Source organism: Gavia stellata, chromosome 31 (genome assembly GCF_030936135.1).
Source record: "Gavia stellata isolate bGavSte3 chromosome 31, bGavSte3.hap2, whole genome shotgun sequence".
Taxonomy (NCBI): domain Eukaryota; kingdom Metazoa; phylum Chordata; class Aves; order Gaviiformes; family Gaviidae; genus Gavia; species Gavia stellata.
Window position 1 is genome coordinate 869383 of NC_082624.1, and position 27871 is coordinate 897253.

The 27871-nt window shown below is 44.0% G+C and overlaps 2 protein-coding genes across 2 annotated transcripts in view; both read left to right on the forward strand.

Moving 5' to 3' along the window:
- Positions 1-13301, forward strand: part of AAK1 (AP2 associated kinase 1) — a 70060-nt gene extending 56759 nt beyond the window's left edge. Inside the window, 4 exon segments of the mRNA XM_059831556.1 lie at positions 5381-5482; positions 7131-7232; positions 11453-11557; positions 13124-13301. Of these exon segments, the coding sequence (XP_059687539.1) occupies positions 5381-5482; positions 7131-7232; positions 11453-11557; positions 13124-13218 (404 nt within the window). The 3' untranslated portion in view covers positions 13219-13301.
- On the forward strand, positions 246-27871 carry LOC132319817 (uncharacterized protein FLJ45252-like). The gene is made up of 2 exons (XM_059831562.1): positions 246-271; positions 21485-27871. Exon 2 carries the CDS (start codon positions 21736-21738, stop codon positions 22642-22644), a length of 909 nt encoding a protein of 302 aa, XP_059687545.1. The 5' UTR covers positions 246-271; positions 21485-21735; the 3' UTR covers positions 22645-27871.

Below are 27871 nucleotides of genomic sequence, written 5' to 3' on the forward strand. Positions count from 1 at the left end.
AGTGCCTTCCCTTAATTAGTCAAAGTCCTCTGCTGAATAATGTGCAGGGCTTCCTTTAATCTTTAATACTTGATTAATCAATAGGCAGAAATCTTCCCGAGTGACTAATCTAGACCTACCTCAGTAATTTGCCCTCCCACTCCCAGCACAGTTGACTTGGCAGGATTTTTACAACCTTGTCTTTCTTTCTCAGTTGACATCCGAAGAAAAGAACTCTGCTGTGTGCTCTATTGAATTGTCTTTCTTTTTGCTATTCCTCCGCAGTACACGAGTGAGTAACGTTCTTGCTGTGTGCGGTGCCTGGCTGGTGGACTTCTTTGGCTTTGAGATGTTGCATCTTGATTGTTCAGTGTGTTACCAACGTATGACAGATTTTTGCTCTCCATTCCCTTTTTAACTTGCAAGTTTCTCAGTAATCTTTTTATTCTTTCTAATAGCCTGTTCTAACTAAAACCCCACTTGCCTCCCTTGTCTCTTGATTTATATTTTTTTCATAATTCTAGTCTTTCTTAAAATGCTTTCTGCATATACTTTGTCGCTTAACGGGTATATTGCCAAGTATAAATGCAGCATGCCAACTTGTAGTCTTTGGCAGTGGTGGTGTTGCAGATGCAAAGTCTGTGCAAACTGACTAATTGTAAATCTCAAAAATCAGATTTGTGCATGTGTTGGGAAAGAAGAGATCTGAAGAAAAAGGTCAAAATTTTCTCACTGGATTGTCCAAAGCTGTGTTCCTCCAGCATGGGGTTTGAACTTGCTTTCTTGTTCCATGGTATAAATCCATAGTTAATTCTGCTGATGCTAAATGGCATTACTTCCTTCTTACGTTGGTGCAAATCGGAGGAAAAGCTTGTGCTTTCATTCCCGGAGGAAGTGATTTGGTTTTTCAGTCTCTGAAGCTACCAACATCTGCCATTTGGGGATGCCTCTGAGAGCTGTTAGCTGTTGGCTCTTGCTTTGCTTTTTCTGCAACATGTTTTGCTTACTCTGACTGTGATAGGAAACAATCAGTAATTTCTTACTGTGAGGAACTGGGAACTTCAGAAGAAAGTGAAACATTCGTCTAAAGGCTGCAGTATGTGGCTGGGCTTTAGCTCTGGAGAGGGTTGATAGGGTACTTTTCTAATCCCCCCTGCATGCTTTTAAGCTTAGACACCTTCTTAAGACTTGCTGATGAATCTTGCATACTCAGCCGGCATCCGTAATAGCTGATGCAAAGCCTTACAAGCTTGCTGCCATCCTGTCAGGACTGAAAATGGGCAAAGTAGAAAACCCGACAGAAAATGAAATACCAACGGTCAGATCAATCCTGAACCTGAATCAAGCTTACTTTCCCTGTGACCTGGGAAGCATCTGGCAGATTTTCGGTAGGCTGTCTGGGGAAGCGGATGCTTCCAAGAGGCAACCTCATGTGGGAGCACAGTTACCGATTAAAGCACACGTTTCCCAGCTGGAGTTTGAAAAAAGCCCTTCAGGAGCTGTATGATATAAAATATCTTTGTATTGGGTTATTTTTTTTAACCTTGTTTATCCTTGGGCTTGTTCATATGTCTACATATGAATAATCTGGATATGTCTATTGGATTTGAGGCAGAAGGACCTCTGATACTGTAAAATCCTGAATTTAACTGCATGATGATTGATACAGAATGTGGTTTGTCCTGTCATGCTCCATTCTGAGCTCCATACGTGCACAAAATTAGTTGCAATGGGCCCTGAAACTGCAGCATAGAAGTTTCCATTTCTCTGTTTATTTCTTGTTCCGTTGCTGTTTGCTGCATAACTGATCTTCTTTGCCGTTATGACCACTTCTAAAATGCAGCTTGTGATTTCGTGCCCACATACCTGGAGAGTCACAACAAATTGGTACTGTAGTGGCAAACCATCTCTCTTGGTTTTTCTCCAGTAGATGATCTTTGCTAAGGGGGTGGCAGGTGGGAGAGGGTGTTCTAAAGAAGTCTGTTCCTGAGGCTGTAGCCTTAATTTCTTTCTGCAAATGGCAGATACGTGCTGCGTGCCATTTGCTTTATTGGTGGAGTCTGTTCTGCAATCGATGATCACTTCATACATGTGTGATTCGAACTGTTGTGTTTGTATGGGTAAGAGAAACGAGACTAGTTATTCCAGTTTTCCTCTTTTGCATTGCTGTATTTCTTACTCATTCAAATTACGTAGTATTGCTGGCTTCTCACCATCTCAACCATGACTTCACTTGCAGGGAAGCAGCTTTTCTCTTGGAAATTAAAATTAAACTTCTGCTAGAGAATTCCCTTAGTAGCAGGACCCAAAATCCAGTTCAGTATCATGAGAGAGGCTGGTTTTTCTTTCTAGGTCTGCGTAGAGTTAAACTGCAGCTGCCTAATGTTCATGTGCAGGGCAACAGTCTAGTGTGCAGAAGATACACTCCTTGAGTTACTGCTTTGATCATTGGAAATAGGTGAAGCAGAGGCTTAAGAGCTGGGTTTATTTGCCACTGCAATGGCATGTGGTGTTCTTGGACTTGAATGTCTGATGTGGATTCAGAAAAACTTATTTTAGCACACGTGTTGTTTTTTTAATAAGCATGTTGTGCTAAAGAGACCAAACTTAACTCTTGTAGAGAAGGTATTCCTGCTAACTAATGCAGAACTGTGGATTTCGCTGGGGCTTCACTAACTTTTCCTTTGCTCCTAGTTGAACGTGAATTTCCCACCACTTAAAGCGACTGCTGTTCCTTTACTTTATCTCTTATTCCTACAAGATGCAACACAAAACAGAAACCAGGGAAATGAACTCCTACGCCTTAAAACAGACTGAGGCATCTGATTTTTGGTTGCTTCTGATATCTCCTTTCCCATTCATCCCGACACCCTCTTGTTTTTGTGGAACTTCTCAGCCCCACTCAAAAGGGACAAAGTTCCTTTTAATCACGCACTAAGAGATGCAGTGGCTACCTGTGACAGCGTTGGCAGACCAGCAGCAACAATGAAGGAAACAAGAAAGATCTCATGAGACAAGTAACAAAATAAGACAAAGAACCGCTGACAGTCTAAAGCTTCGTGTAAAACCAGTTGAGCCCAGGGGGCAGGAGGGAAAACTAACATTAGGGAGAACACCACCATGTTTATTCTCCTAATTTCTGTGTGTTTTAAAATGTGTGGGTGAGCTCAATAGGCAACTTTCTAGTACCTGACCAAGAGGCAGTTCCACTGTGTTAAATAGAAAATCTGCAGTGATGAAAAAGGAGGAAACTGGAAAGGTAAGGTTGAAGGAGGGAGACTTCAAGGAGCAAGACACTTGGAAATGGAATCATATATGCTGTATATATGGGTTTGAAGATACAGGTTGATGCAAGTGCCTTGAGACGAGCTGGGCATTGGCAGCCAGGCCTTCCTTAAGAGTCTGCTTTGAAAGGAGTATCTTAGGCCTGAGTCTCTAAAATGGGAATACGTTCACAATGCACATACTTGTCACTTCATAGCTTACAAAATTCATCTCAAAGTAGGAGCCAAACCCAATCTGAAACTGCCCAACTCTGAGATGATCCATAATTTCTCCCACAGTTGTGTCCTGTGCCTTGCTATCTGGATTAACTGATGTAAAATGCTGTTTAAGTCAGCTGTACTCTGGGTGCATATCAGCTGTACTCTGGGTGGGTACCTGTTATCTTAACTGCTTCCCTTCCAGGAAAAGGAATTGAGCATGTTCCCTGTTGTCTTGTCCCCAAGTCTCTCCCCGGTGTGGTGTTATGTTTTCCCAACACACTGTTTCAGTTCCGTCCTTCTTAGCCCCCTTTTGATCGCATCAACACCTCTTTTTGTTGCCAAGCCCCTGCTCCCAGCCTCTCCATTCATCCAAGGAAAAAGCCCCTCCTCGTGCTGCTGAGGAGCCAAGGATGATACCTCTGCAGTTGGGGTGCATTTTCTGTGGCAGATCCGACCTTTGAACTTCAGTATTCCTCATAGAGGGGGGAAGGTTTCGAGTACATTCAAGGCTGCTGTTCCCATCAGGTTTTTCCTTTCAGTTGACCTTCTTCAGGCATTTAATGGTATAATGAGGGCCTCTTGGGTTGCTTTTTAAGTTTCCTTCCCCTCCTGGTTGCTTTAGTGTGTTGGCTTGTGAAGTTTTTCATGGGGAGTAAGTAGAATTTGTCCTGCTTTGAATAAGTAGTTCCAAAGCCGCTTAGCTATTTTATTATTTATATAGGGCAATAAAAAAGATTGATATTATTACCATGTACGTAACAGTGCAACAAGCTTTTCTTTGGCTTTCTCAGTGTGGTAAGTCTTTTATACAGCAGTATTATGGAGCCTGTGCTTTTGTGCAGTTATGAGCACGTTTTCTTTGGATAATAAATAATAACACCAGCCTTTTAACTCAAAACATAAAACATAGATGTAAAAATTTTGTAAAGGTATAGCTGTGGCAGGGCTGCAGCTCATTCTAATGTTAGATTATAAATGCAGTCATTCCACCAAGTTGAAATGGCCAGATTTGTCTGTGTGGCGCGAATTTTATCAGTGCTGTTCTACTGAAGGTGATTGCTTATGGCAAATCCTGAAAATGTTCTTTATCTTCTGTGAAGAAGCCCTGGTGAAAGCTAAATAATTAAGCTCATTATTGAAAACCTGGTTAGTATGACTGAAAAATCAATCATCCACCAGATTAATAATTGAGATTAACTTTTTGCCCAAGCTATCTAAATTTCTTTGTGTGAAGGATAATGGGAACCACAGGAGTTGTACTGCTGAGAATGACATGTCCGATTTGAAACCTGATAGTTGAAATAATTAATTGGTAACTAGACAGCTGTTTAACACAAGGGCAAGTTCTGATGTCTGGCACCGTAGTGTCTCAATGATTTCTGGTTTTGCTTAAGCTCTTAAGGGTTGTAAGTATTCCATTCTTGAGCAAATTAATAGGTCTTATATACCTAGCTCTAGCATCTTGGGCTTCTGATCATCTCTTCTGTTTCTTCTTGTTATACAAAGACTAACAAAGACAAAGACCTCCCTAGCATAGGAAGATGAGAGGGGGAAAAACTGCAGGTTTTCTTTTCTTCTTTTCTTTAATTTTCAGTGGGTCATGTTAAGCTTTTGTGCTTTGGGTAGGAGTGAACGAACTGCATGCTATTTTACAGTGGCTTCTTAGCAATGCACGGTGGGTGAGGATGTCCTCAGTTGTCTGAGATGACCATGGCCAGCTCGTGAATAGCTGCCCTCTAATCTCTCTAAGTGATAGTGTTACTTGCACAGAAAATTGTGCAGATGTTCTTCTGAGGCTGACACACTGGACTAGGAGCTACTGAATTGAGCACCTGATTAATGTTGTCTTTTCTTGTATTTTTTTTTTTGCTTTTTTTCTCTGTTGCCTGCCTTCCTCCTTTTCCCGCTTAACCCAGAAAAACTGATTGAGGGACTCAAATCTCCTGAGACTGCGCTTCTGCTCCCTGATATCCTGCCTCTCGCTGACCCCTTCGGTAGCACATCAGACGCTGTGAATGGTAAAAATAAACTCAGGGCGCCTCCTCCCCTCTGTCTTACATGGCATGTCTTGTTCCGCATGATAACTCTGCGTGTTGACCCCCACTGGGCTCTCAGAACAGCCGCTGATGTTGGTGAAACGCGATGTGATAGAAGTTATGGATTATGCTGATACAGATCTGCTTGTTCCCCATGAGACTAACATCTGAACAGTGAAGACTTGGTGTTTGCATTTAAAATGTAGGCTTACTGATTTGGCACAATAACATGGCATGGTTGTGCCTTGTGTGGTGTTCTGGTTTTGGTAGAAGAAAGTTAATTCTTGACTGAAGGAGAGGGTGCAAAAAATCCCTCCACTTCTGCTGAAGACTTTGTGTATAACTATGGCCCAGGCACTGAGCCTGTCTGTCTCTCCATCAACCCTCAGCAGGATGAGGAGGACAGCATTGCCTTTGACCTGGGGCACACGCTGAGAATAAACGTGCTAGGCTGCGATGAGCCCAGGTGCAACAGGCTCCAGCCAGTGTAAAGATTTTGGAGTGTTGCAGAATTGTATTTTGATCTACTTGCCAAATGTACTAAAGATTAATAATTGCAGGCTGCTGTTAGTTGCAATCAGCTGCTCTTGTGGTTTTGGGTCCCAGCCAGGGTCCCCTGACTAGCTGGTTGCAATCTTGTAGCTTTGAATAGAAAGGTAGGAAATGAGTCACCTTAATATAAGACTTTTTCTCTCTTTTGCAATTCTTGGCAGTTGTCTGAATACTCTTAAATAATGATTCTGCAAGTCAGACGCACACACTGCTGTGCGAACAAAAATATTCATTAATCTCTCTTAAGTTGACCTCTCTCTGGTCCTAGCATTTGAGTGCATCCTTGTTCTTTAATTTAACTTCTTGGTCATTACCTTGATGTTGGTCCTTGAGGAAGAGACCCAGACAAGCGTTATATCTGGCTGGTAGGACTGTGACAGTTATCTTCAGTGTCTCTCCCCCTCCCCTTTATGGTTTCTGTAAAAACAAATCTATCTATCCAGCCTTTGTAAACATCTCCTTTTGTATTCACATAATGGATGTCAACATTAGACGATACTGGGGACTGGTGTTTTCAGTAAGACGTTGAGTTCCAAAACTTTATCACCTCTTTGCTCCACTGGCCCCTCAAAATGAGAAAAAGATCCCATGTTTTGGCTTTTTACAAGCGTGACTGGGAATATGCTAAGGGCTCCACAGTAGGTATTTTAATGAACTGTTACTTATAATGCAAGGGGACTCCTTAAAGGTCAGTGTTTTCCTTTTGCTGGAAAAGGATCTTGCAAAAGCTTGTAATTATTTGCCCAGCCCCAGGCCTTCTGCTTAGCTGCCTGGCAGGCATTATTAACCTCCCATTCCACCCTCCTGGATATTTCAAATTGGCCTTGCACAAATTAAAATAAATTAAAAAACCACAGAAAAACTCAAACCCAACAAACACTAATGCGTTACAGTCTTCCCTCGTGATTAAACTAACATCGATCTAACTTCAGCCTCTTGCTGCGGCCAGCATAGCTGACATCTATTAAAGGGTCACTAGAGGATTCAGACAACTGCCGCCTTGGTTCCTACTTATGCTGCGTCTCGCAAACTAACCTCTGGCTTCTTCTCTGCTCTGATATTTTGCACATTTGGAAAGGAAAACCTGACGTAGCTGTCGAGAGTCTCATACCGGGCCTCGAGGCTCCATTGCCCCAACGCCTTGTGTCACAAACTGAGTCGGTTGCCTCCAACAGAACAGGTTGGTGAGGCAGGAGGGTGTTGGGGGGGCAGGGATGCATCGTACCGGTGTGGGCTGTGTAAATCAGAAAGCACTGTCTGCTTGAACGTAGGCATCTCTACTCTCGATGCTTTTCCCACCAGTGTAAACTGGGCTTGCTTGTGTGTCTTTGTAAGTGGATGCTGCATGGTTCCTTGAAGGTCGGTGTTACTTGTCTCCTTGTGAAGAATGGTACAGTATTCCTACAGCCCACTGTTACAGATCTGTAGAGTATCATCAGAGTATTGCTCTGATGAAGTGCTTTTGAAATCTGGAGCAGTCACTGATTTTTTTTGTCCATTCCGTTGGGGCGTGGTAGTAAGCAATTCATGTCCCTTTCTTACTGTGAAGGCCTTGATCTGGCCACTTTCACAACAGATGGACTCGACATCTTTTCAGAGGTCTCTCGTGAAAGAGCCAGTGCGCTTAGATTTGCCAGACGGTCCCTGCAACTCTCTTTGCCTCCCCACGCTCCCCTTCGCTCCCCCTCCTTTAACCTGTCACTTGTGTGGGATTTCATTGTCGTATACTCAGCTTTAGAAGGCAGTTAGCCCCAGAGAATGCGTTGTATGTTGCAGAGCAGTAAGAAATGTTTTCCATCACAAAAAATGGTAGCTTTTGTGCTGGCTTTGCATCAAAGCTCTGTTTGTACACTAAGCGGACGGGAACAGGAATGTGAGAATATGAGCTTAACTATGTTTGTGTCCTGTTTAACGCTACCTTGCGGCCTTTGGATGTTAACCTGGATTCAGACTCTCTCACTGGGGAAGACTCTCTGCTTGACTGTTCTCTGCTTTCTAACCCTGCTGCTGACCTCTTGGATGAGTTTGCTCCCGTAGCTTTCGCAGCTCAACCTCACAAAGGTAAACTATCCCTTTGTCTCTAATACCTAGTCAGTCCTGGGACGCGGTCTTCAGCTATAGCAAAGTGAAGCTGATACCGGTTTCAACAAGCAGATGCTCTGACCTGTGTTCTGGTGGTGTGGTTTGTTTTTTTTCTCCCCAAGCCATTGTTTTGTTTTCTTCCCAAGCTGGTGAAACTTGGAATGCACATTGAAGTACTAAGGGAAAAATATAGACAAAAGTATTCAGCTTGACTGTAAAGACAAGGTTTGTCAAGACATCTTGGTGGCATCTTCTGTTTTTTGCACGTGGGGTTTAAGACCTGCTTTTAATGCTGCATTATTAATTCTGGAAGAGAGCCTGATAATCATCCATACTGGTGTCACAGAGGTTTTTGAAACAAAAAGAATTTTGTTAGTCAGAGTTAGCATCTGTAGCATGTGACTGAGCTCTTTCAGATCTAGAGAATGTTTTCCTTTTCAGAGATTATCAGGAGGAGGTTCTTGAGTCAAACTTCAGTGTCACAACAAATATGAATGAAAGTCTGAGTGCAATATCCAATTGAAAAATGGAACAGTTTCATAGTAACACAAAGCAGAGCTGAAGAAGAGAAGCAGACCATGTGTGGCAGTTCCTAAGAGCTGCAGGTCAACTCTTGCAGTACATCAGTATTTGAGCTTCAGTGAAATTGTGGAAATACTGTGCAGTGATCAGAGTTCTGTTCTCTGTCCACTAACAAGCAAGAGTTAGAGGATCCTGGGAAGCTTGGTCCTAACTCTGATGGCTTTTTTCCCAAGCTGCAGAGCATCCAGCTGAAATCTGAGCCCTCTCCACGCAGTGTGGCTGGAGCAGTGGCACTGTATTAGTTTGAAGAGCTATCAGCTGGAGTGCGGCTTGCACGGTGAACTTTTCCTGCTCTGTTCTGGCACATCCCTATTATGGGCTAAAGCAGTTGTGAACAGTGCTTGTGTCCCTTGGGGACAATGCCAAATGTTAGCGGACAGCTTTCACATAAGCCAAGCTTGTAGTGAGTATTGGGTAATACACATCCACCCGGGTGGGAGGGAAGACCAGGACTCCTGTGCTATTTATTGCCTTGAGAAGAGAGGCCCAGAGCACGAACGGTAACTACTGGGTGCCCCTCGACGAAGGGTTTTGCTTAGCTCATTTGGTAAGTATTCCTATAGCAACAGAAAATAATCTGTCCTCAGAGGAATCGCTGTAAAAACAGTCTGTAATCAATTTTTACACTTGATGGCACTTCAAAATGAGTTTGTGTTTTTCATAGAGCTTTTGGGTTTAAACAAGCGGTTGTTCTAATTGCTCGTTGCTATAATACACTTCCATGCCACTTTATTTTGAGTAAATGGCTTGAAATGTATGTCGAGCAGTTATTACTCCATGTCTGGAACATAGCAAAGCCAAAACATTGTTGGTGTGACTTAATGAGAAAATGAATTAACAGATTCCTGCATGACTTCTCCCAGGCTGCCCTGCTGTTCCCTCTGGGATGAGAACGGTTCACATTTGACAAGGAAAGTGAGACTTCTGTTAGCGGGGTGGGGGGCAAAATGTTAAAATCTTCCAAAACTCATTTGTGGCTTCTTTTCAAGCCCTGTTTTTATAGCTCTGGATGTGATCACTAACTCTACATCTGTCTCTATCTTTTTTTGTTTGCTTTGTTTATCCAATCCTGGCTCTGGTGATGTAAAGCACCTGCGGGGCAGATGCTGCTGTCCATGGGTATAATCAGCCTGTGGAACTGCAACACTGCAAGTTATCAGTGGCACCAGGAGGACTTGGAAAAGCAGCCATGGTCTGGGCATGGATTGGTGCTCCAACCATGCCACAGCATCCTCTCCTTTGTGCTTTACTAGGCTGTTTTCTGGCCTCTGAATTTTTTGCTTTGCCTTCAGGATTCCTTAACTTATTTGCTGAATGCAGCACCAAGCTCCACATATGTGAGAGGGGAATATTTTTCTACTTACGGTGATATGTAGTCACTAAAGCGAGCTCAAACACTTTTGAAGGAGTTTTGCCCAAATAGGGACACTTGCCAGGCTTTCCCTGTTTCCCAGGTAGTGGATAATTCAGCAGTGCTCCTTCAGTAGCTCCTTGTTCAGCAAACTCCAGAGCTATGAGCAGTTGTATGTACAAATGAAGTGAAATGGAAATAGGATGCTTGCAAAGGCTCCCAGGTAGGTTGAGAAGAGCCACAAATAAATAACTCCAGAGACAGAGTGATGACAAGTGGGACTTTCTGCTAAGATGAAACGTCTTTCTGTTTTTGACACTTCACAGGTTATCGTCCAGAAAATTTGTGGGGTGTTTTTTTTCTGGGTCTGATCCTCCAGAGGACAGTGTATTTCCACAAGTGGTTTCTTGTGTCATCTCACCCAAAAGCTGTTAGTGTATTTGTCAGTTTTAGGTAAAGAGCTTTTATTCTTGATAGGAGTCAAACAGGAACATTCCTCTTCCTTGGAAACTGCCGACTTGTACATGTCCTTCCTAGGCTTTCAGAAATATTTCATGTAGTAATTGAGGACCAGATTTTGGAAGGTATTTTAGGTGTCTAAAGCAATAAGTAGCGATGCACAGCCAGAGTGTGAAAGTCCCTAAAGGTATGTAATTGCCTGATAAGGCAGATAAATGTCTCATCTACTGTGGAGATTGTTGAAAGTGCCTCCCACCAAGTGTCTAACTGCAGTTGACGTGGTTCAAAATTGATGGAATTATGTGCCAGAACTGCTCTAGGGTCCTTTAAAAAAGCCTCTCTCGGTATCTAGTTACATCTTCAGGCATTTAAACTCCTTGGAAATCTGACTTCATATTGCACTTCTGTTTTATCACTGTAGGTGAAAGCTCAAGGGTTTTGTCTCACATAGATGACTGGAATTTCTTCTGTGTTTTTTTTTCCCCAACCCTTTTCTTCTCCCTGTGCATGGGAGCTGGTAACTGGAGAGCCAGATTGCTCTCTCAAACTGTACTAATATCTGACAGCCCCTGGATGATGACAAAGAATGCCTTCAATCCTTGGGAGCTTAAGCCCCGGGCTTTTACCACAGCTTTGAACTATACCAATTGTTAAGCCTTCAGATTGGCCAAATTTTATTTTGGTTCTCATGACTTAGCTTGCTTTTTGTTTTGTTTTTTTCCCCTTCTGCTTTTGTATTTAATTGGCTTTCTTACTACTTACCTTCTCTACCAAAGACTCACCAACTTAATTTCACTTTTTAAATGAAACTCCTGCTTTTAAACCCTATCTCTGAAAACAAAGATGTTCTAACACTTTTTGGCAATTCTAACCAGGCTCCTCTGCTATCTTTGCTTCTTTACCTCTGTTTCTCCTTTATGCTGCAGAAGATACTAACCTGATATCAGGCTTTGATGCTCCTGAGGGCTCTGAAAAAGTGACAGAAGATGAGTTTGACCCAATTCCAGTGTTGATATCCAAAAATTCACAAGGTAAGCCAGGATTCGGGGGTGAAAAAGAGAAGGAAAAAAAGGAAGAGTTCTGGGGCAGTGGTGCTGCAGCACATGTGAAGTAATTAAAATCATAAACTGTAAGATACTGTCATTGTAGTATTTAGCAAGCTTAGTCTTTCTCTGATTTACATTGGCCTTGAAATTTGTCTAGATTCTCTGTTTGTGAAAAGACTGCATGTCCGAAAAGATAATAGACATGCAAGCATCTTTAGGTCCCACGAAGTAATTTCTACCAGTCTGCCAGGCAGGGCACACAAATACCTCTGTGGCTAAAGTGCAATGGAGACCTGCGTTCTCTGACGCTCTTCTTGGCTGTTCAAGCCGGTGGAAAGAGGCCCTCTGACTTAAAGAGAACTTGGCGTGAGGCGCAAGAAAGGCAGTTGATGATAATCCTTTATAACTCTGAAACTCCTGCTGAAAGTGAGGTTTTTCACTTCTGACTGACGTCTTTCAAAGGTGCTTGTGGGAACTGAGTGTGAGACGTTTGGTAGGTGGTACCCACCGCCTTTGAAGAGCTTTGAGCAGTCAGAGTCCTCAGGACAGAGACTGGGAAGTTTCTCCTTTTACAGCATTCCTGTCACCTAGATCACATTAATGTGGATCTTTGCAAACAGTTTCAGTCTTATGTAGTGTTAAGTCTAAGAAGCAGCACTGTTTCCTTAAAAGAAATAATAGTGCTGCATTTTGTAGCTCTTGTAGGGACAGAAGTAAGGCAGTATTTTGCAGTCTGGTCAAATAGGTCTTCCTCTGCAATCCCACCGTTAAAAAGTTTTGATTACAGCTTTCAGTATGCTAGCATAGGTTTAAAAGTATAGTCCAGGGCTCCCTTTTTTCTTTTTTTTTTTGTTTTGTTTGATGGTAGAACTCTTTTGACTTCCCTAACTCCCATTTTTGTTTACAGCAGGAATGTGCTGTACACCTGCTCTGCATTTAATGCTAGCTTTCAAAGACTGACACTCATTAGAAAAAGTTCTCAGACATTAGAAACTCTGCTCCTGCTGAAGGTCAGAGAAGATTTCTACCAAAGTTGGGCCAAGATAGGCTACCTTGAATAAGGAGGAGCATCTTTCCTTCAGTATTAAAGCATCAGTTATAGAAAGCCACATAGTAGCTCAACTCTCCTTGAAGTAGCTGGCAACTCAAAGATACTCTTAAAACAGCAACTAATTTTCAAGACTGAAAACTTTGAACAGTCCTTTCTGTAGGTTATGGGAGTTCTTGTAATTGCTTTATAGATCCTTTAGTAAGGACAGAACTCTGCAGCTTGGATGTAAAGCCTGGGAAGAAGAAATGGTTTGTAGAGATTTGTTGGCTGCTGTGATGTTTCTCCATGCAAGTCTAGCGAGCTAGGTTTGGGGGTGGGGAGAGGGTGGAAGAGCAAGCAGGGGAATGTTGTTGCTATTGTGATGCAAGTAATGAGAAGAGCTTGAGCAAATTTTCTGTTTTGCTTTGACTTTTTTTCTTGCTTGCTTGCTCTTGAACATCTGAAACTGTCGTGTGTGTGTGTCCTGTTCAATACTGAATTCCTATCTCTCACACTTTCAGGTGGGCATTCTAGAAACAACAGTGGAAGCTCTGAGTCCAGTCTTCCCAACATAGCCAGGTCTTTACTGCTGGTGGATCAGCTCATAGACCTGTAGCAGTGACACAGTAGCAGACGCAGTTTCTGTAACGTACCTAATCCTCCGTTTTCATTTCCAGAAGAGTTACCTTCAGTTGTGGTTCTTTTGGGCTTTTTTTTTTTCCTCCTTAATTAAAAGAAAAACAAATCTGCCAACAGGAGACAGTCACCCACCTTTCTCCCTGTCTTCCCATGCCCTGGGAAAGATTCTGTCTTCTCCAGGTAGTCCTCTCTAAAGCTGGTAAAAACCCGTTGTGGTTCCTTCTGCACCTGTCTTTGCTAGCCTATGTCTAAAGGGAGCACCGTCCTTAGCCGCCCTGCTGAGATGTACACGTAGCACCGTGGAAAGCCTAACTGTAAATGAATTAGATAATCGTAGCTGATGTATGATCCCTGCGTACAACAGACTCCTTTCTCCTTAGAGTAGTCCGTGAACAACTATGTTTCAATCTTTGCGTTTGTGCTTTTGGGTTTGGTTTTTGTTTTGTTCCTGTTTTCTGATGAATGGGCAGGAGGTAGGGGACAGGTGAAATCGGTAGGGACGTCCCTCTCCTGCAGAATACAGGTTAGGAGAGCTGATGTTTCTAAATTGCCAGTATATGCTTCAGAGGAGGAGAAAGCACCGAATTCCTCTGAAGTAGTCTTGCCTAGTACCTCTGGTGATGGTGCATATGAAGAGAGTTTTCCAGACTGCCTCCAGCTAATGATTTGCCGTTTAACAATCCTGCTTGTGAATGAACTGCGCTTCCTTGGGGGAGGGGAAAAAAAGAAAAAAAAGAAAAGGAAAAAAAAAAAGAAAAAACAGATTGTTAAAGCTGCAAAAATGACCCTGAGTGAAATATAACAAGGTTTTGAACCAAATACATGTGAGTATGGCTGTGACTAGCATTTTGACCTTTTTTGGATGAAAAGGGCATTGTGGCAGCAGCAGATGTATCTTCTGTGACTTCTTTTCTGTGTTTGACTGGAAAAAAAGAAAATCCCCCCAACCTACTGTAAATTGTGTATGAAACAAATTGTCCTACGGTTGTTTGTCTATTTTTAATCCTGGTTTTAGTCAAGCATCTGGTATCTGTTCTGGGTTCCCCGTTTTCTCTTGTAACTGCATATAGTGCAAACCAGTTAAGTATGAAACCATTTGTTTCAGTAGACAAAGATTACTGTGGACTTTATTCCACTCTTCAGTCTTTGTGGAACAAGCATGCACTTGGTTCAGACGGTTTGAAATAAGTGCTGCTGCAGCTTGATGGGTTTTACCTTTTTCTTTTTCCCTTCACATGCTTAGTTTGTCAACTAGCCGGATACGCTAAACTTGTTTTCATTGGCTTATGGTCATGAAGTCCAGAGTTTCTATCTTGTATTTGAAAGCTTTTTCTGAACAGAAGGACTCTTCCTCTGTAGTGGAATAATTAATAGCTTACTGCTAACCTTGTGTATGTGTATGTAGCTGTATTAGTAAAAGTGCAGTTTCCCATGTGCGAAAGTATGAACGACTGAAATATGTATGTACCGACCTCTCGCTAAGAAGGAAAGAAATCAAAGTTCGTGACTACTCCTTTCCTATCTCCAGTCTCTCCGCTATTCCCCCACCCCAACACTTAGTTTAACAAATTCTGTAAATAGAACTACCATCGATTGTGTCTGCTCTACATTACTCTTCTTTTAAAACCTACACTTAATAATAAAAGTATTGCTTAAGTGTGTTGTATCATTACATGTGTATACTGCACTTTCCAAGAGAAGCTTTACATGAGAACTATGGAAATGACCTTAGTAAAATTGTGGATAGAACTTTATTATTTTTTTGTTTTATATTCCTAAAGCACAGGCAAGCTGGACTGGAAAACATGAAGACGCTATAGATAGAAAGTTATTGTATAGTCAGATACTGAGATTATATGAAAAGAGAATGGATTTTAAAAAGTAACCATCTACTGTATATTAGAAACAAAGATTTCTGTGAATTAAAGTACTTTTAAAGAATGTTTAAGATTTTAAATCTAATGGCACTTGTTCAAGGGTTCTGGAAAAAATTATAAATGCACTGGGTTGTTAATAATGCTATTAAATAAGCAGATGTGAATGTTTATTTTATTGCTTTTTCAAGTAGCTATTCATGGATCTGGGTGGGAAATACGACACAATGGAAGCATACATTTTTAGAGATATCTATTATCTAGACCACCTTCATCAGAAAATACTTGCCACTTACTTGCAAAATGAATGGAAAATGCAAGAGAGATTAAATGAGTGGATATTTGGGAACAATGTGACTGTCCTGCAGGCATTAGGTTAGCGTTGGTATGCTGCTCAAAAGTTGAAGAGTTTGTGTGAAAGCTGCTGCTGTGAAGGAACAAGTTGAACTTTCATCCAGTGTCCGCATGGGAGGAGTTTGGTACCCAGCATTCCCGAAATGGCGTAAGAATGATTCTTTCTTATAGCTATGGTTGGAGCCTTGTTTGAAGCCTTGGGAGATGTTTCTGTCCCCTTTTAAGGGTCGTAGGTCAGGTGGTGTTGAGTAACAGAATACAAACCTACAGTCAGCAAAATCACAGCAGAGTGATTCTCCTCTCTGCCCATCACGTGCTATTTGTTCACATCGGGATGACAGAGGAGCCTTTCTAACAGGCTGGAGCTTGTAGTAGTGGTTTTGGAATTAACTATTGTGATGGATCCTCCTGATAGGATACTACAAAGGCAACCACACTACAGGGAGCAATTTCCTTGCCAGTCAAGGTTGTGCTTTGGATGCAAGAATAAACTTTGGGTTTGGGGTGGCAAGATGTTAGAGGAATAGTTGGAACTTACATGTTGGTTCTCGCTCCCTCTGAGGGGGCTTGGGTTTTGAACTGCCCCTGCCTTTGGAGATCTCTCCAGTTCATCTTTTAACTGGATGAGCGCAAATGTCGCACCCACAGTTCAGAAATCAGCAAATTTGTATTGTATCTGACGATATTGTAGCTGACGATATCCACTGTGTTGGCAGCATCTGTCCCAAAACCAGCAGCTTCCTGAATTCTGGCTGTCCAAGTCTTCATGGCGTTCCTTGGGACTTGGCCAAGTATGAAGGACCTGGCCAGGGCTGCAGGCACTGTGCAACCTGCTGGAGAAGTCTGAGAGATGGGTGGAAGAATCTTAGCACTGATGGCTTTGTGGCAGACCTTCTGCATCCTCTGACAGCCCATTTACCACGAGCGAATAGCAGCTTGAGTGAATCCCTTTGTAGACCAAAATTATTTTTAGAGGGGGCTTCTTGTAAATGAATGATGATGGCATTCTTCAGCCTGAAAGCTCGCAGGATATTTCCTCTAGTGACTTTCCAAAACCACCTTATATAAAAATTGATTTAAAAAAATGTTGTCATTACAAGGAGAGTTCAGATATGATTCAGACCAAAAGAGTTCAGCCAGTTTTGGGGTATCCAAGCAAACATAAAATGCAGAGCACGTGGGCCTCTGACTACAGAAAATGTCATCAAGCACATAGCATGCTGCGGTAGCATCTCAAGTGTGTGAATGTCTGTATGGAATAAGTTATTTTCTTTTTAGCCAATACATTTTCTACTTCAGGAACTCTCGTAGGAATCCGTCAGAGTTGGGGAGTAGCTGGCATGGATGTGGGGGAAGCGTGAATGTGACGTGGGGGAACGCTCTGATGAATGAGGCTTATCGCTCAACTCGGTTACCAGTAATGGGGTGAGACTAGTTCCAGGGATTTCTCTTTGAGGTGCGTGGGCACTGCACATTAAAATTGCATCACTGCAGCAGCAAACATAGCTTGGGGGTAGGGGGAGGGAAGGTTTTTCTTTGTATTTATTTTTTATTCCTGTGTAGTCTGTTTCCGTAACTGAAAGAAGCCCTGCTCTGGGGACAGCCGTGTCTATGCGCAGGAGCACAGACTCTGTGCACAGCATCAGCTCTCACTGTTCCGTGGGAGGAAGGGTGGGTTGCTCGGCTGGCGTTGTTTTAAGGACATTACTGGTGTGTGAGACTTGCGCTCCTGCCCTCCACAGGAGGGAGTGTAACCCCTGGCCACTCGCCTTATGTTGTTCTCAAATGGTCACAGACTGCATCTTAAAAATGACTTGCATACGTAACGCTTGTACACAGTACAAATGAGGGGAAAACCAAACGATGCTGTTAGTCTCCAGTTGGTCAGTCTTGTTCCTAAACTGTTGGAATATGGTGTGTGGGGTTAGTGCATTTAACACCTGCCCTGTCTCACCTTGCACGGTGCTAATGACTGTACAAGGGTGCCAAAACTAGAACATGAAATTCCTTACCTTCTGGAACCGAAGAACCCTAGATCTGCTCCCAGATCTGCCGCTGTGCAGTGACTTTGGGCAGAAATGCTTAATTCTGCTCTCCAAACTGTTGTCCACTGACATAATAGTGGTGATGCTGACCTTTGGTGTTCTGCTTTGGTACTTCCTCACTGAAAGCCCTCTATGGGGGTAGTTGTGAATTGTTGTTAATGATACTGCTTCGAGGAATCGGAATAAAAGGCAAAACTCCACTGTCTCAAGAACAAAGGAATGAGAAGTCTTTTGACCCTTTTAAAATGCCAAACTAGTAATCTTGCGTACTAGTAACGTGCTGATTTTTAGGTACCTGTTACCGTATGTTGAGACCTTCCTGACTTTGGCTTGATGAAATCAGGAGTTACTTGGTGGAGGAGTAGCTTTAGACTCTAGGAATGCCGCTGTCTCCCCTGACTTTCTTGTTTTGGGCTCTGCTCCAGAAATGAGATCATCGTCTTGGTGACTGCTCTGCCTCCTTGCAGCCCCCTGTAATAGGGAGAGTAAATCTTTTATAGCTTTCCTGTCAGTTATTGCAGTACTTGGCCACTTCAGTGCACCATTTTTCTTAAAAGATGGGGGAACTCCACACGTCAGTGCTGTAACTCAGGGTAAATGGTCTTTTCCAGTTGCTATCTGAATACACGCAGGGTGTATTCCTGGGGTACCGAGTGATAAGTGGTTTTATTACTAAGGTTCTCTTTGCAGAAAGGGAGCCTGAGTATAGTTTAGGAATTATTTCTTTAGTACGTATATCTGACCCTGGAATAAAAAATACACAAATGTTCTACAGGGGTAGAGAGAAACCTTACCTATAAACTCAAGCTTCTATAAAGATTTTATGCTGTAAAGCTTGCAGCTGTTAGGAGTGTTAAAACCTGAGCGTTAATTGAAAACGTAAGGGATGCTTCCCCATGAAGTAACACAGATCTCAGGAGTCCGGAGGAGGAGGGGACAAAAGAGGCAGCTGCCCATTGACAGTGCCCATCTTGGCATAGGCAGATGTTGGGAAATGCCTCTGCAAAAGAGGCATCTCTCTTTGCACGAGGGGTTGCGGGTGCTTTGTGTGTCGATGCAAGCAAAGCATCTGCCTGTGTCTCTTCAGGCCTCTTGCATAGTGTGCCCTTGGTGTGAATGGGAGCCGAGTCATCACAGAGAAAGGGTAGGGCTTCAAACAAAAAGGCGCTGTCTTAGTTTCATGAGATTTGTCCTTTACCCTCATGCTGCTACCAGCTTGTGGAGTGACCCTTTCTCTCCTTCGCTGTAACAGGGAACAAAACTGCCATGCCTTTTCATGTGAAACAGTCCTTCGAGCACTTTGGTCTCTCTGACCTCAGACCTGCCGAAGCATCCATTGGCTCTGGCTAACTTAAATTCTCTGTCGTCCTGACAGTCATGCAGCATGCACCGCGTCTGCAGAGCCTGTGGCTATGGCTGCTTATGGGAATGCACTGACCTTGTCTCGTTAGCTCTAACCTGACCTTTACACAGAGGGGTTTGGGTTTTTTTTGGTTTGATTGCAGATTTTGGTGTCCAAGCGTAGCTCAGGCCTTTTTTAATGTACAAGGTTAACAACTGTGAGAGGAGATGTCTAAGCCACTGTCTAGTTAGACATGCACCCAGATGTTAGCTAAAGTAAAACGCCAGCATGATGTTGCCTTCCTTGTTGTAGTGATGCTGCCATCGCTCCTTCTGGGACTGTCCCTTTGCTTTCTGCCAAAGGAAACAAATTGAGGGAACCCAAGAACATGGGAAAGAAAAGGTGCCTGAGATCAGTTACTGTGGGATGGTGTCTGGAAGTCAGGTCTTCTTCCCTCAGCATCAGAAAAATTGAACACGGGAATGTAGATGGTGCTCCTCTCTTGTCAGTAAATCCCCAAACTTCTCAGGTAACCCACTGTGTTTTTAATATCGCTGTGCCCGTTTTTGTTGTTTTCAAATTGTGAGGGCCCTTCCCTTCTTGCTGTGTTGCCTAGCAGCTTTGGGTGAAACCAGCTCCTAACTGAAGGCCAGAACGAGCGTCTGCCTAAGCATGGCTTCATTTTTTCCTCCCGGAGTAATTCGCAACTCCTGTACTGGCCTTAGCAAGGCGGAAAACTGCTTCCAAGCGTTCGGTGCCCTTCTCGCTTATGACGGGTAGGGAGAGCAAGAAAGCATTGGAAAAAGTCATTTTTCTGAAAATAGAGCGTTCTGCCTATCCTACAGTGCCTCCAAGTTCAGAGACGCATGCTGCTCCTGTCCTAAGCAAACAGGCTTATATCCTGTCAGCCCTTCTCTTACTCTGTCCTAAATGTCATCGCTTACGTGAACATAGACACCTGCTAACGCAACTAACTCTTTAAAAAGAAAATTCTGATCAAATGACTTGTTTACGCTGTTCTTGTGAAAAGTGGGTCATTGGTTTGCATTGCCATAATGTTCACCATGATAAATGCCTTTTTCCTTTCCTGGTTTTCCTGTACGCTATATTTCAATGAGGACTGGGTAATTCAGAGGCGTTTGCGTGATGTGGCAACCGGTCTTGTTCTGCTTCAGCCTGTATTCTCAAAATCTCCCAATAATACCTGGTAAATATATAACCAGCCTCCTGGAAGAAAACAACGCCGTAGACGTACTGTTCCTGTAATCGGAGATTAGCATCTGAGGTTAAACCATTGCTGAGAACATAGGCTTCAGGAAAGATAGATAGTATTTTTGTAGAGTAACGTATAAAATGTTCACATATCTACACTGTCTTTATTTAGCAGTGTAATGTATCTAAGTGAATAGTTTCCCAATAAATACTGATTTTGATGCCTAATGAATGACTACTGTGTCTTCAATTGTGAGAAGTGACTGAGAACGGCTTAATTCGCATACATCTACCGACTTGACCAAGAAACAGTGCCTTGCGGGCTGCGATGGGTGTGCAAACGTGAACGATTAACCTGGGCAGAGTTTGGATGCGATGATGCTATTTGGTCACAGCAGGGTGGGTTGGTCAGTACCTCGCTTGTCCATCGCTCAGTGGATACCAAGCAACCTCCTTACCCTCCTCGTTCTTCCTGCAATTCATCCTGCTTAGTTTTCATGTGCCTTTTTCCTATCCTCTTGCTAACATGAGTCCAATGACATACTCCTAACCTGCCAATAGTTCTTTGAAGGTAAGATATCTTCTGTTCTGTCTGTGTGAGTCGTAAGGCAAAACCAACCCCATCCTGGGCCCTCGTAACTGGAGAAGAGCAGAACAGCAAGCCTCTCCCCCCACTGTCTTGTTACACTAACGCAGAAGCAAGCCAGATCGTTATAGTTATGTTAGATACTTGATTTGAAGTCATGGTATGGATTGTTTAAAATCATTTGTCTTGCAGTGGTTTAAAATAATGCTGCTATAGTTACCAGGGTTCATCAAAAGCTATAGGCTGACCTTCATTCTTTGAAATGTGTATGTTGTTTTAGCAGATTGTAGGGCTATGTGTATGTTACATGCCCGAGTGTAACTCCACGTATCCGTGGGATGGCTTACAGAAATAGAGGCTATGCCAAGCTATATATCTGCTTGTAGGGCAGTCAATAAGCAACAGTGCAGAATGAAATAACAAAAATTGTCTGTTTGCTGGAGCTTCACTCGAGGCAGCAGCATTACGAAGTGAAAACCTCTCTGATGGTGGTCGTCGTCGTGGGTGGCAGAGAAAACCTTGTGGAGTGGTGCTGAGAGTGTGCCCATTTGTGTGTCAAACATCTTCCATCTCTTTCTGAAAACTGGTACTTGTGGTGTCCCCGAGCCGTGAGGCAGCGTCGAGTTGTGTGTCGGTTTGTGTGTTGTAAATACCTTCCCTGGCATTTTTGTTTTCTTTTATTTGCCCTTCCCCTCCTTCCCATTTTCCATGCGTGATGGTGGTTTAAATCTGAACGGCATGACGTTTCTTGTGTAATAAGTACCTTTCATTCTTATTTACGACTAAGGAGATGGAGCTTGCTGAGTAACACTCTTCTCTTGCATTTTTAGGTCTGCAGAGGGATCCAGCCCTGTTCCCAGTTGTAGCTCTTGAAGTCTCTAAAGGACCTTCTGGCAGTGACGGACTTGTTTTGTACAAGGGTCAGTCTGAGATACCGGAGGTGAAAGCGCAGCACAACTCAGAGTCAGACTACTTAACAAGAGATGGTCCTTCAAGCAACAGCTCCTTCTACAGCAGCGAAGGAGAGGGGACAGACCACGAAGGAGATATTTTGGATTGTAGCGGCTCCAGGCCTTTACTGATGGATTCAGAAGACGAGGAGGAAACCTGCAAGTTGTGCGCAGGGTTCCTGCAGTCTGCGACCAGGGAAAGACATGAGGCCTCCAAAGAAGATCCCCACTCCCAGTCTTCCCAGACTAGAGCAGGGGAGACGCTGTTCCCTGCCTTCCAGTCGCACACCGGGGAGGTTTTTAACGAACCGGATGTTTTTGCCACGGCTCCTTTCCGAAGCTCGAGAAAAGTGCCTGATGAGGTGGATGTCTTTACCAAAGCTCCTTTTATCTCCAAGGGCAACGTGGCTTTTAGACATCCAGAAGAAGCAGATGTGTTTCTGAGAGCCCCTTTCACTAAAAAGAAAAGCATGGAAGAGTTGACTTCCCATAGTACGTCTAAGGAACCGTTCGCACCACCCGTTTTCCTAAGTCAAGGAGGTGATGTCCAACACAGACCTCACCCGATGTTCCCAAGCCTGGATTCGGCAATGCGTGGGTCCACAGCCTTGGCGAGATCTCCGTATCCCTCTGCCGGGTTTAGTCAGCCAAGCAATCTTCATCCCTCTTCCGTAAGAGCCGTGGAGACGCAGGAAAACATTCCTTCTAAAGGTGTTCTGCAAGAGCAGGGTGGCGTGCCCAGTGAGAGAAACCAAGGAGGACACGCGCTGCCCCAGGAAGCCGTGCTGGGCTCCGTGGTTAATAAGCCTTTCCGTCCGCAATCCTTGTCAAAATATTCCCGTCACTACGGTCCAGAAGATGGGCAGGGTCTCGAAGTCAAGCCCATAGCTGCTTACAAAGTGGTTTCTCAGACCAACAGACAGGCGATAGCAGGATCTGTCTCTGTTGCCCCTCTGCCTTCCAGGACTACAGAGCTGCCCGGCGGGGATCCGTTTGCTTCAGCACCCTTTCCTTCCAAAGCGGGAAAGCAAAAGCCTTAATCTGCTGTGAGCTGGGAGGTGTGCTTCCCGTAGGACCGCCTTTCACAGGACCTTGAACCTCTTAGTTGAAATGAATGACATAGCAATATATATATATATAAAATAATTATTATTTTTTGGTCAGAACTCTATTTGCAGTGATATATAGTTGAACTATTTTAAGTTATGTTAGTTAGTCTGAACGCCTGGCTCTCAGGATCTTCATATCCTTTTCAGTTGCTTCTTACCTTCCTCGTCTCACTGTCTCGCCCCCCCCTTTTATTTTTTAGATGCTTTTCCACACCAGTAATATTCCATATTTTCTGGTCCTGGCTGGGGAAATGCATTATAAGATGAATTAAAAGGTTTATTAATTACAGAGCAAGTCAAGCGGGACTTGCTAGTGCTCTGGAAAGGAAGTGATTTCACAGGTTGAAGGGTTATTGCGACTTCTTTCCTCTTAGTGGGGGGCTTGTGGAAGAGAGCGAGGTTGTATGTTCCTGCTGCTTGGCAGTGATGGCAAACCTGGCAGCCGTGGCTCCAGAGTGATTCTGTCGTGTGGGTTCGCAGGTTATGTGCACACCGAGTGAGAGCCATGCAGTCCATGTCTGGTACCAGGTTTGTGCAGCGTTGATGTAAGCGCAGTGTGGCATCGTGCGTGCAGCATTTCTTTGCTCACTGTGGCGTGTAACTCGTGGAAGTGCTTCTGCCCCGGGGCCTGTGCCGGAGCCCGGAGGAGTCGGTGGAAGGACTCACAGTGCCTTGAGTCGCTTGTCTTGCAGACTTTCAGATGCATGAACTTCAGCAAAGCAATCTGTCAGGCTGTTAGTATTGCTGTCGTTTGGAAAATCGAATGATCAGGCAAAGCTTGCAGTTTTACACGCGTATTTCCTGTCCGGTTTATGCCAAAGTGTAGGACCCAGAGATTTGCTTACGGTGTTGTGAAGGAGAGAGCCGTGCATTTTTACAGTGTTAAAAATACGCCTTGTGGAAAAAATTATTATGCAAACAACTTGATAGATGTCCTGATCCACATACCTCATTTGGTGTAATTCAGCATTGGCTGCAATCCGGTTAGAGTGATTTATACTAGCACAGAACTTGGCTCTATATTTGTAAATTCTGCCTTTTTGTTTTTCTTGTTGATTAAGGATGAACCTAAACAAAATCCATTCACACTCCTTTGGTAACATTTGCTCTACTTGTGAAATATTGTGCTTTCTACCATATTCCTAAAGCAAAAGACAACTTCTTATTGTTTGTTCAGTCATTGATGTAGTGAACCCAATATAGTGTTTGGAGGAAAAATCATGTGGACTGGCAGCTGGGCAGAAACAAAGCAGATTTTGCTCCCCTCTCTTTTCAGTAATATAAGACAGAGATAAGAGCGATACCTCTCATCTTTATTTTGCAAAATGCCTGGTTGCATAAGTTGTCTTGGATCTGCTATTTCCGGCCCGCAAACTTGTAAGTGTGGACTGGCTTTCAAAACATCCCATTACAGGGACTCTTTGGGCTCCCAGTCGCTGATGAATCTTTGCGGTGCAGTAATCCATCCTCCCAACAGGTGTTGCTGCTGCGGAATGTCTCCCAAGAAAAAAGTTTTGGTGGTTTTATTTTTAAGGACTTGACATCTATGGAAGAAATCCCCATTGACTCCAGTAGCACCTGGCCAAGTCTCTGAAAAACCTTATGGTGGCCATTTCCCAAGGGAGTTTGTTCATTATTGTGTGAGCTGGAGCCTTGTGCTGAGGGTAAAGGACATATTTTGTGCTTGGGGGTCTCCCACGAGGGGCTTTGAGGTCTTTGGAGGTTTGCAGGGGAATTGTTGGAGCAATGGGTAGGTTGCTGAGATCAGGACCGGTTGTGTGTAGAGCACGTTCCTGCCCTGCCCGCTTTCTGATGCGTTTGTACTCGGCGAGAAAGCACTGTGAGTACTGTCCCTCTAAGACAGGGAAGGATCAGCCGTAGCTGCTCCTAACTCACTGGAGTCACACCCGGGAGAGCTTCTGCAGCCGAAAATAGACTTCAGTCTAATTTTGCAGGAAAAAAACCTGACACCACCTCCAGTACATAGCTTTGTCTGATGTTCAAATAATAAGCGTTAAAGGAATGCAACAGGCGTATTAAAGATGTATGCGAAGGCTGCTTCAACAGAGCAGAACATTGCGCAGTCCGGGGCTGGCTCACTGCTGACTTTTAAGCCCGGCAGCGTAAGGGGAGGATGGATGGAAAAACCCCGAATGCCAAGAGCTGGCTAGAGAAGCATCTGCAAATAGGAGTTACCGACTGCTCCATGTTTCCTTTCCCCTCCCGGAATTCAGTTCCCCTCCAAAATATCTCCAGTTGAAAGAGATGAGCCAAATGTTCTGCTGGATGTGCTCAGTGTGGGGATTGCCTGGAAGGGAGCGGGAGAAGCCTGGACTGAGGTCTTAAAGCCCTGGGGTGGGGAGGGAGAATACTTGAAAGCAAGGAGGCTACGTTGGCTTGCACAGCCCAGTTGCTGGCAAATACTGACTTGCCGAGCCCAGGTCAGGTCGTGTGGTGTGGAGCTGGGAACCTTCTGCCCTGCTCTGCCACACTCGGAGTGAAGTCATACTGGTGGATACTGGTGGTTTAGGGTTTTTTCTGTCCTCTGTCACCACCTCTTGAAAACAGAAGTACTGTAAAGAAATTTCTGTGTTTCCCTTGAGATGTTTCTTCAGCAAAGCTGAGGCTGTTGTTTGCTGTGTTTTATTGTTGAGTTTTCTGTTTAAAGATACATCTGAAAGGCGGTTGTTGTTTTTGTTTTAAATATATACCCCCCCAAGTCGGTTGTCGCTGGATTGGATCAGGAAGAGGTGCCGAGAATGACTGCGATAGCAAACTGTGAATTCAAGGGATACCAAGGAGACTGAGCGTGTGGGCCCAGATTTGTTTCAGCACGCAACCTGTTTCGTGGCCGTGCATGCAGCCAGGCAGCTGAATTTGGTCTCGAGCTGTTAAATTCGCTCGGGAAGCTGCTGGAAGGGAGGTCAGGCCTTGGCAGTGCAGGGATGAACCTGTGGAACAGGGAGATGCTTCGCTGGAGTGAGCAGGTACCGTGTGTAAATAAGATGTGGGTTCAAGGTATTACCTCTGCCAACTGGATTCAGGTTCTCCTTCCTTTCCTTCATTTTTACTTGAAAAATTGCTTTTTGGATAATTCTGTGAAACTTCTTTCAACGCCACATCCAGGTCTCACTTAGCTGATGCTGGAGAAGCATTAGCCTGTTCCCCTTCATGCTCGGACCGGAGCCCCTTGCCTCTTGCGTGTGTGTTCGTGTCGGCGAGGCGGAGATGAGCCGCATGTGTAGTTCAGACCTTGCTATCCCGCACTGCCAGTCAAGGGAGAAAGGGAAAATGCACCGAGGCGCAGCGAGGTGTGCGGGCTTGTTTACAGCCCTGATTCAGGTCGGGTCGGGCTGAGTTTCCAGCTAGCATTTTGGCAGCTTTTGTGTTCTTCAAGCACTTTACTCAAAGAGCAAGCTAACCATGCCCCCAGAAGCTAATGATCCTGCCAGCGTACAGCCAGTGCTTAAATGGTTTTAAATCTCTTTTGGGGGATGGAGGCAGCTTGTTCTTATCTCTGCACGTGAGCTATGAAGTAACGGGACTTTTGGTTATGGTCAGAAAACTGAATTTCAATGCCAGTTAGTCTGATACCCGTCTCACTTCCAGCCTGTATTCCTCCTAATCCTGCACTGCCAATACCGCAGCTTCAGCGTGATGAATTGCAAGTGGAAATTTCATTTCCATAGTCTGTGAAGCTTACTGTTTTTAATGAATGTGGAAGAATAATGCTAATTGTTTTCTTTGCCACACAACCGGTGATCTTAATGAAATAAGACCGGTATGGCCTCAATGCAGCATTTTGAAGTCAGTTTTCTGAACAGAACCACTGGTTTCATCTTTTCTTAAAGCTGTAGTAAAGTCTTTTAACTGCCCTGGGTCCTCATGCATGGCCAGAAGGCCGCGGTTATCGCTGCAGTCCTGCAACAATCTTAGATTCGCGCTGGGAAAGGGACTGGTTCTTACCCATTGCCAACTTCAGCTTGAATGCACTTAAAGTCTCTCTTCAAAGTGATTAATTGGAGTTTCTGCATTAAAAAAAAAAAAAAAGTAGTTGGCTTGGCTCTCTGTGCCTCACTGCCATGACGTTTGTACAGCGCACGTAACGGGACCAGCCGCCGTGGTGTTAACCTGCACTTTCTGCAGCTTGCCGCAGTATTTTCGGGACTTCCCCGTATCTCCTCTCCCTTCCAGCCAGCTCAGCACTAGTCATGCGTGGTGTTAAGTTTACAATCAGTCTCTCGAAGCCAGCGCACACTCAATCTGTAATGCACACTATGCATGGAGCACGTAGGTGATATTAAGCTCGTAACGGCAAACCCGTGTAAGCAATCATGACACAGCGCCTGAAGCATGTCTTCAGTGGGACTTAAGCAAGCCTGAGCGAGATCTGTTTAATTGCTGAACTCTCAATCACTCCAAAGTGGTAATCAGTTACTTTAACTCAGCTTCCACCAAAGACTCTTGTGTTGGGGAGTTGAATTTTTGTGGTGTTTTTTTTTTCTCACGGTGTTAAATCAAGGCCTTGCAGCACACCAAAAGACTCCAAAGCATTTTTACAGTAGTGTCTTGACAGTGAAATCTTGTTCCAGTTCTGAAACACATTCCTGAAACCTGATCAGCTGTGTTAGTGTTTCTAAAAATAAGCCACGGCCTGTAGTTTCCATTGTAGGTAGGGTAAATACCCTCACACACACCTAGAAATACTCTCCTGTGAAATTAGAGGGATAATGGTGATCCACTGTTCCCCGATCCCTCCCCTCCAAAGGGAGAAATAATTGCTCGCAGGGGTGGGGAGGGCAGGGTGCGTGCTCTGATGTAGGATGCAGCTGGTGGAGCATCACTACACGCCGAGTCCGGCAGTGAAAGAAACTCTCTCATTTCTGCGTGGAGCAGGAAGCCGGAGCTGGAAGCATCCGCGGTCTCCGCTAACTGTGACAAACAATCTGTGACTCGTGTCCTAAGAGCCGTGTTTCGTTTGCACCGCGCTGTTAGTAAGGTAATTCTTAGCGGTCTTGGAAGTACCTCTGACTTGCAGATTTGATGGAGTCAAGTTTTGCACTCCAGGTGTGATCATCTGTGTTTCTGGTAATCATTATGAAGAAACATTTGAGTTGTAAACTTATGTACATTTTATTAAAACTGTATCTGATTACAA

Excerpts from the sequence above, each read along its gene's own strand:
- LOC132319817 (XM_059831562.1), top strand. The coding sequence starts at position 21,736 with ATGGATTCAGAAGACGAGGAGGAAACCTGCAAGTTGTGCGCAGGGTTC.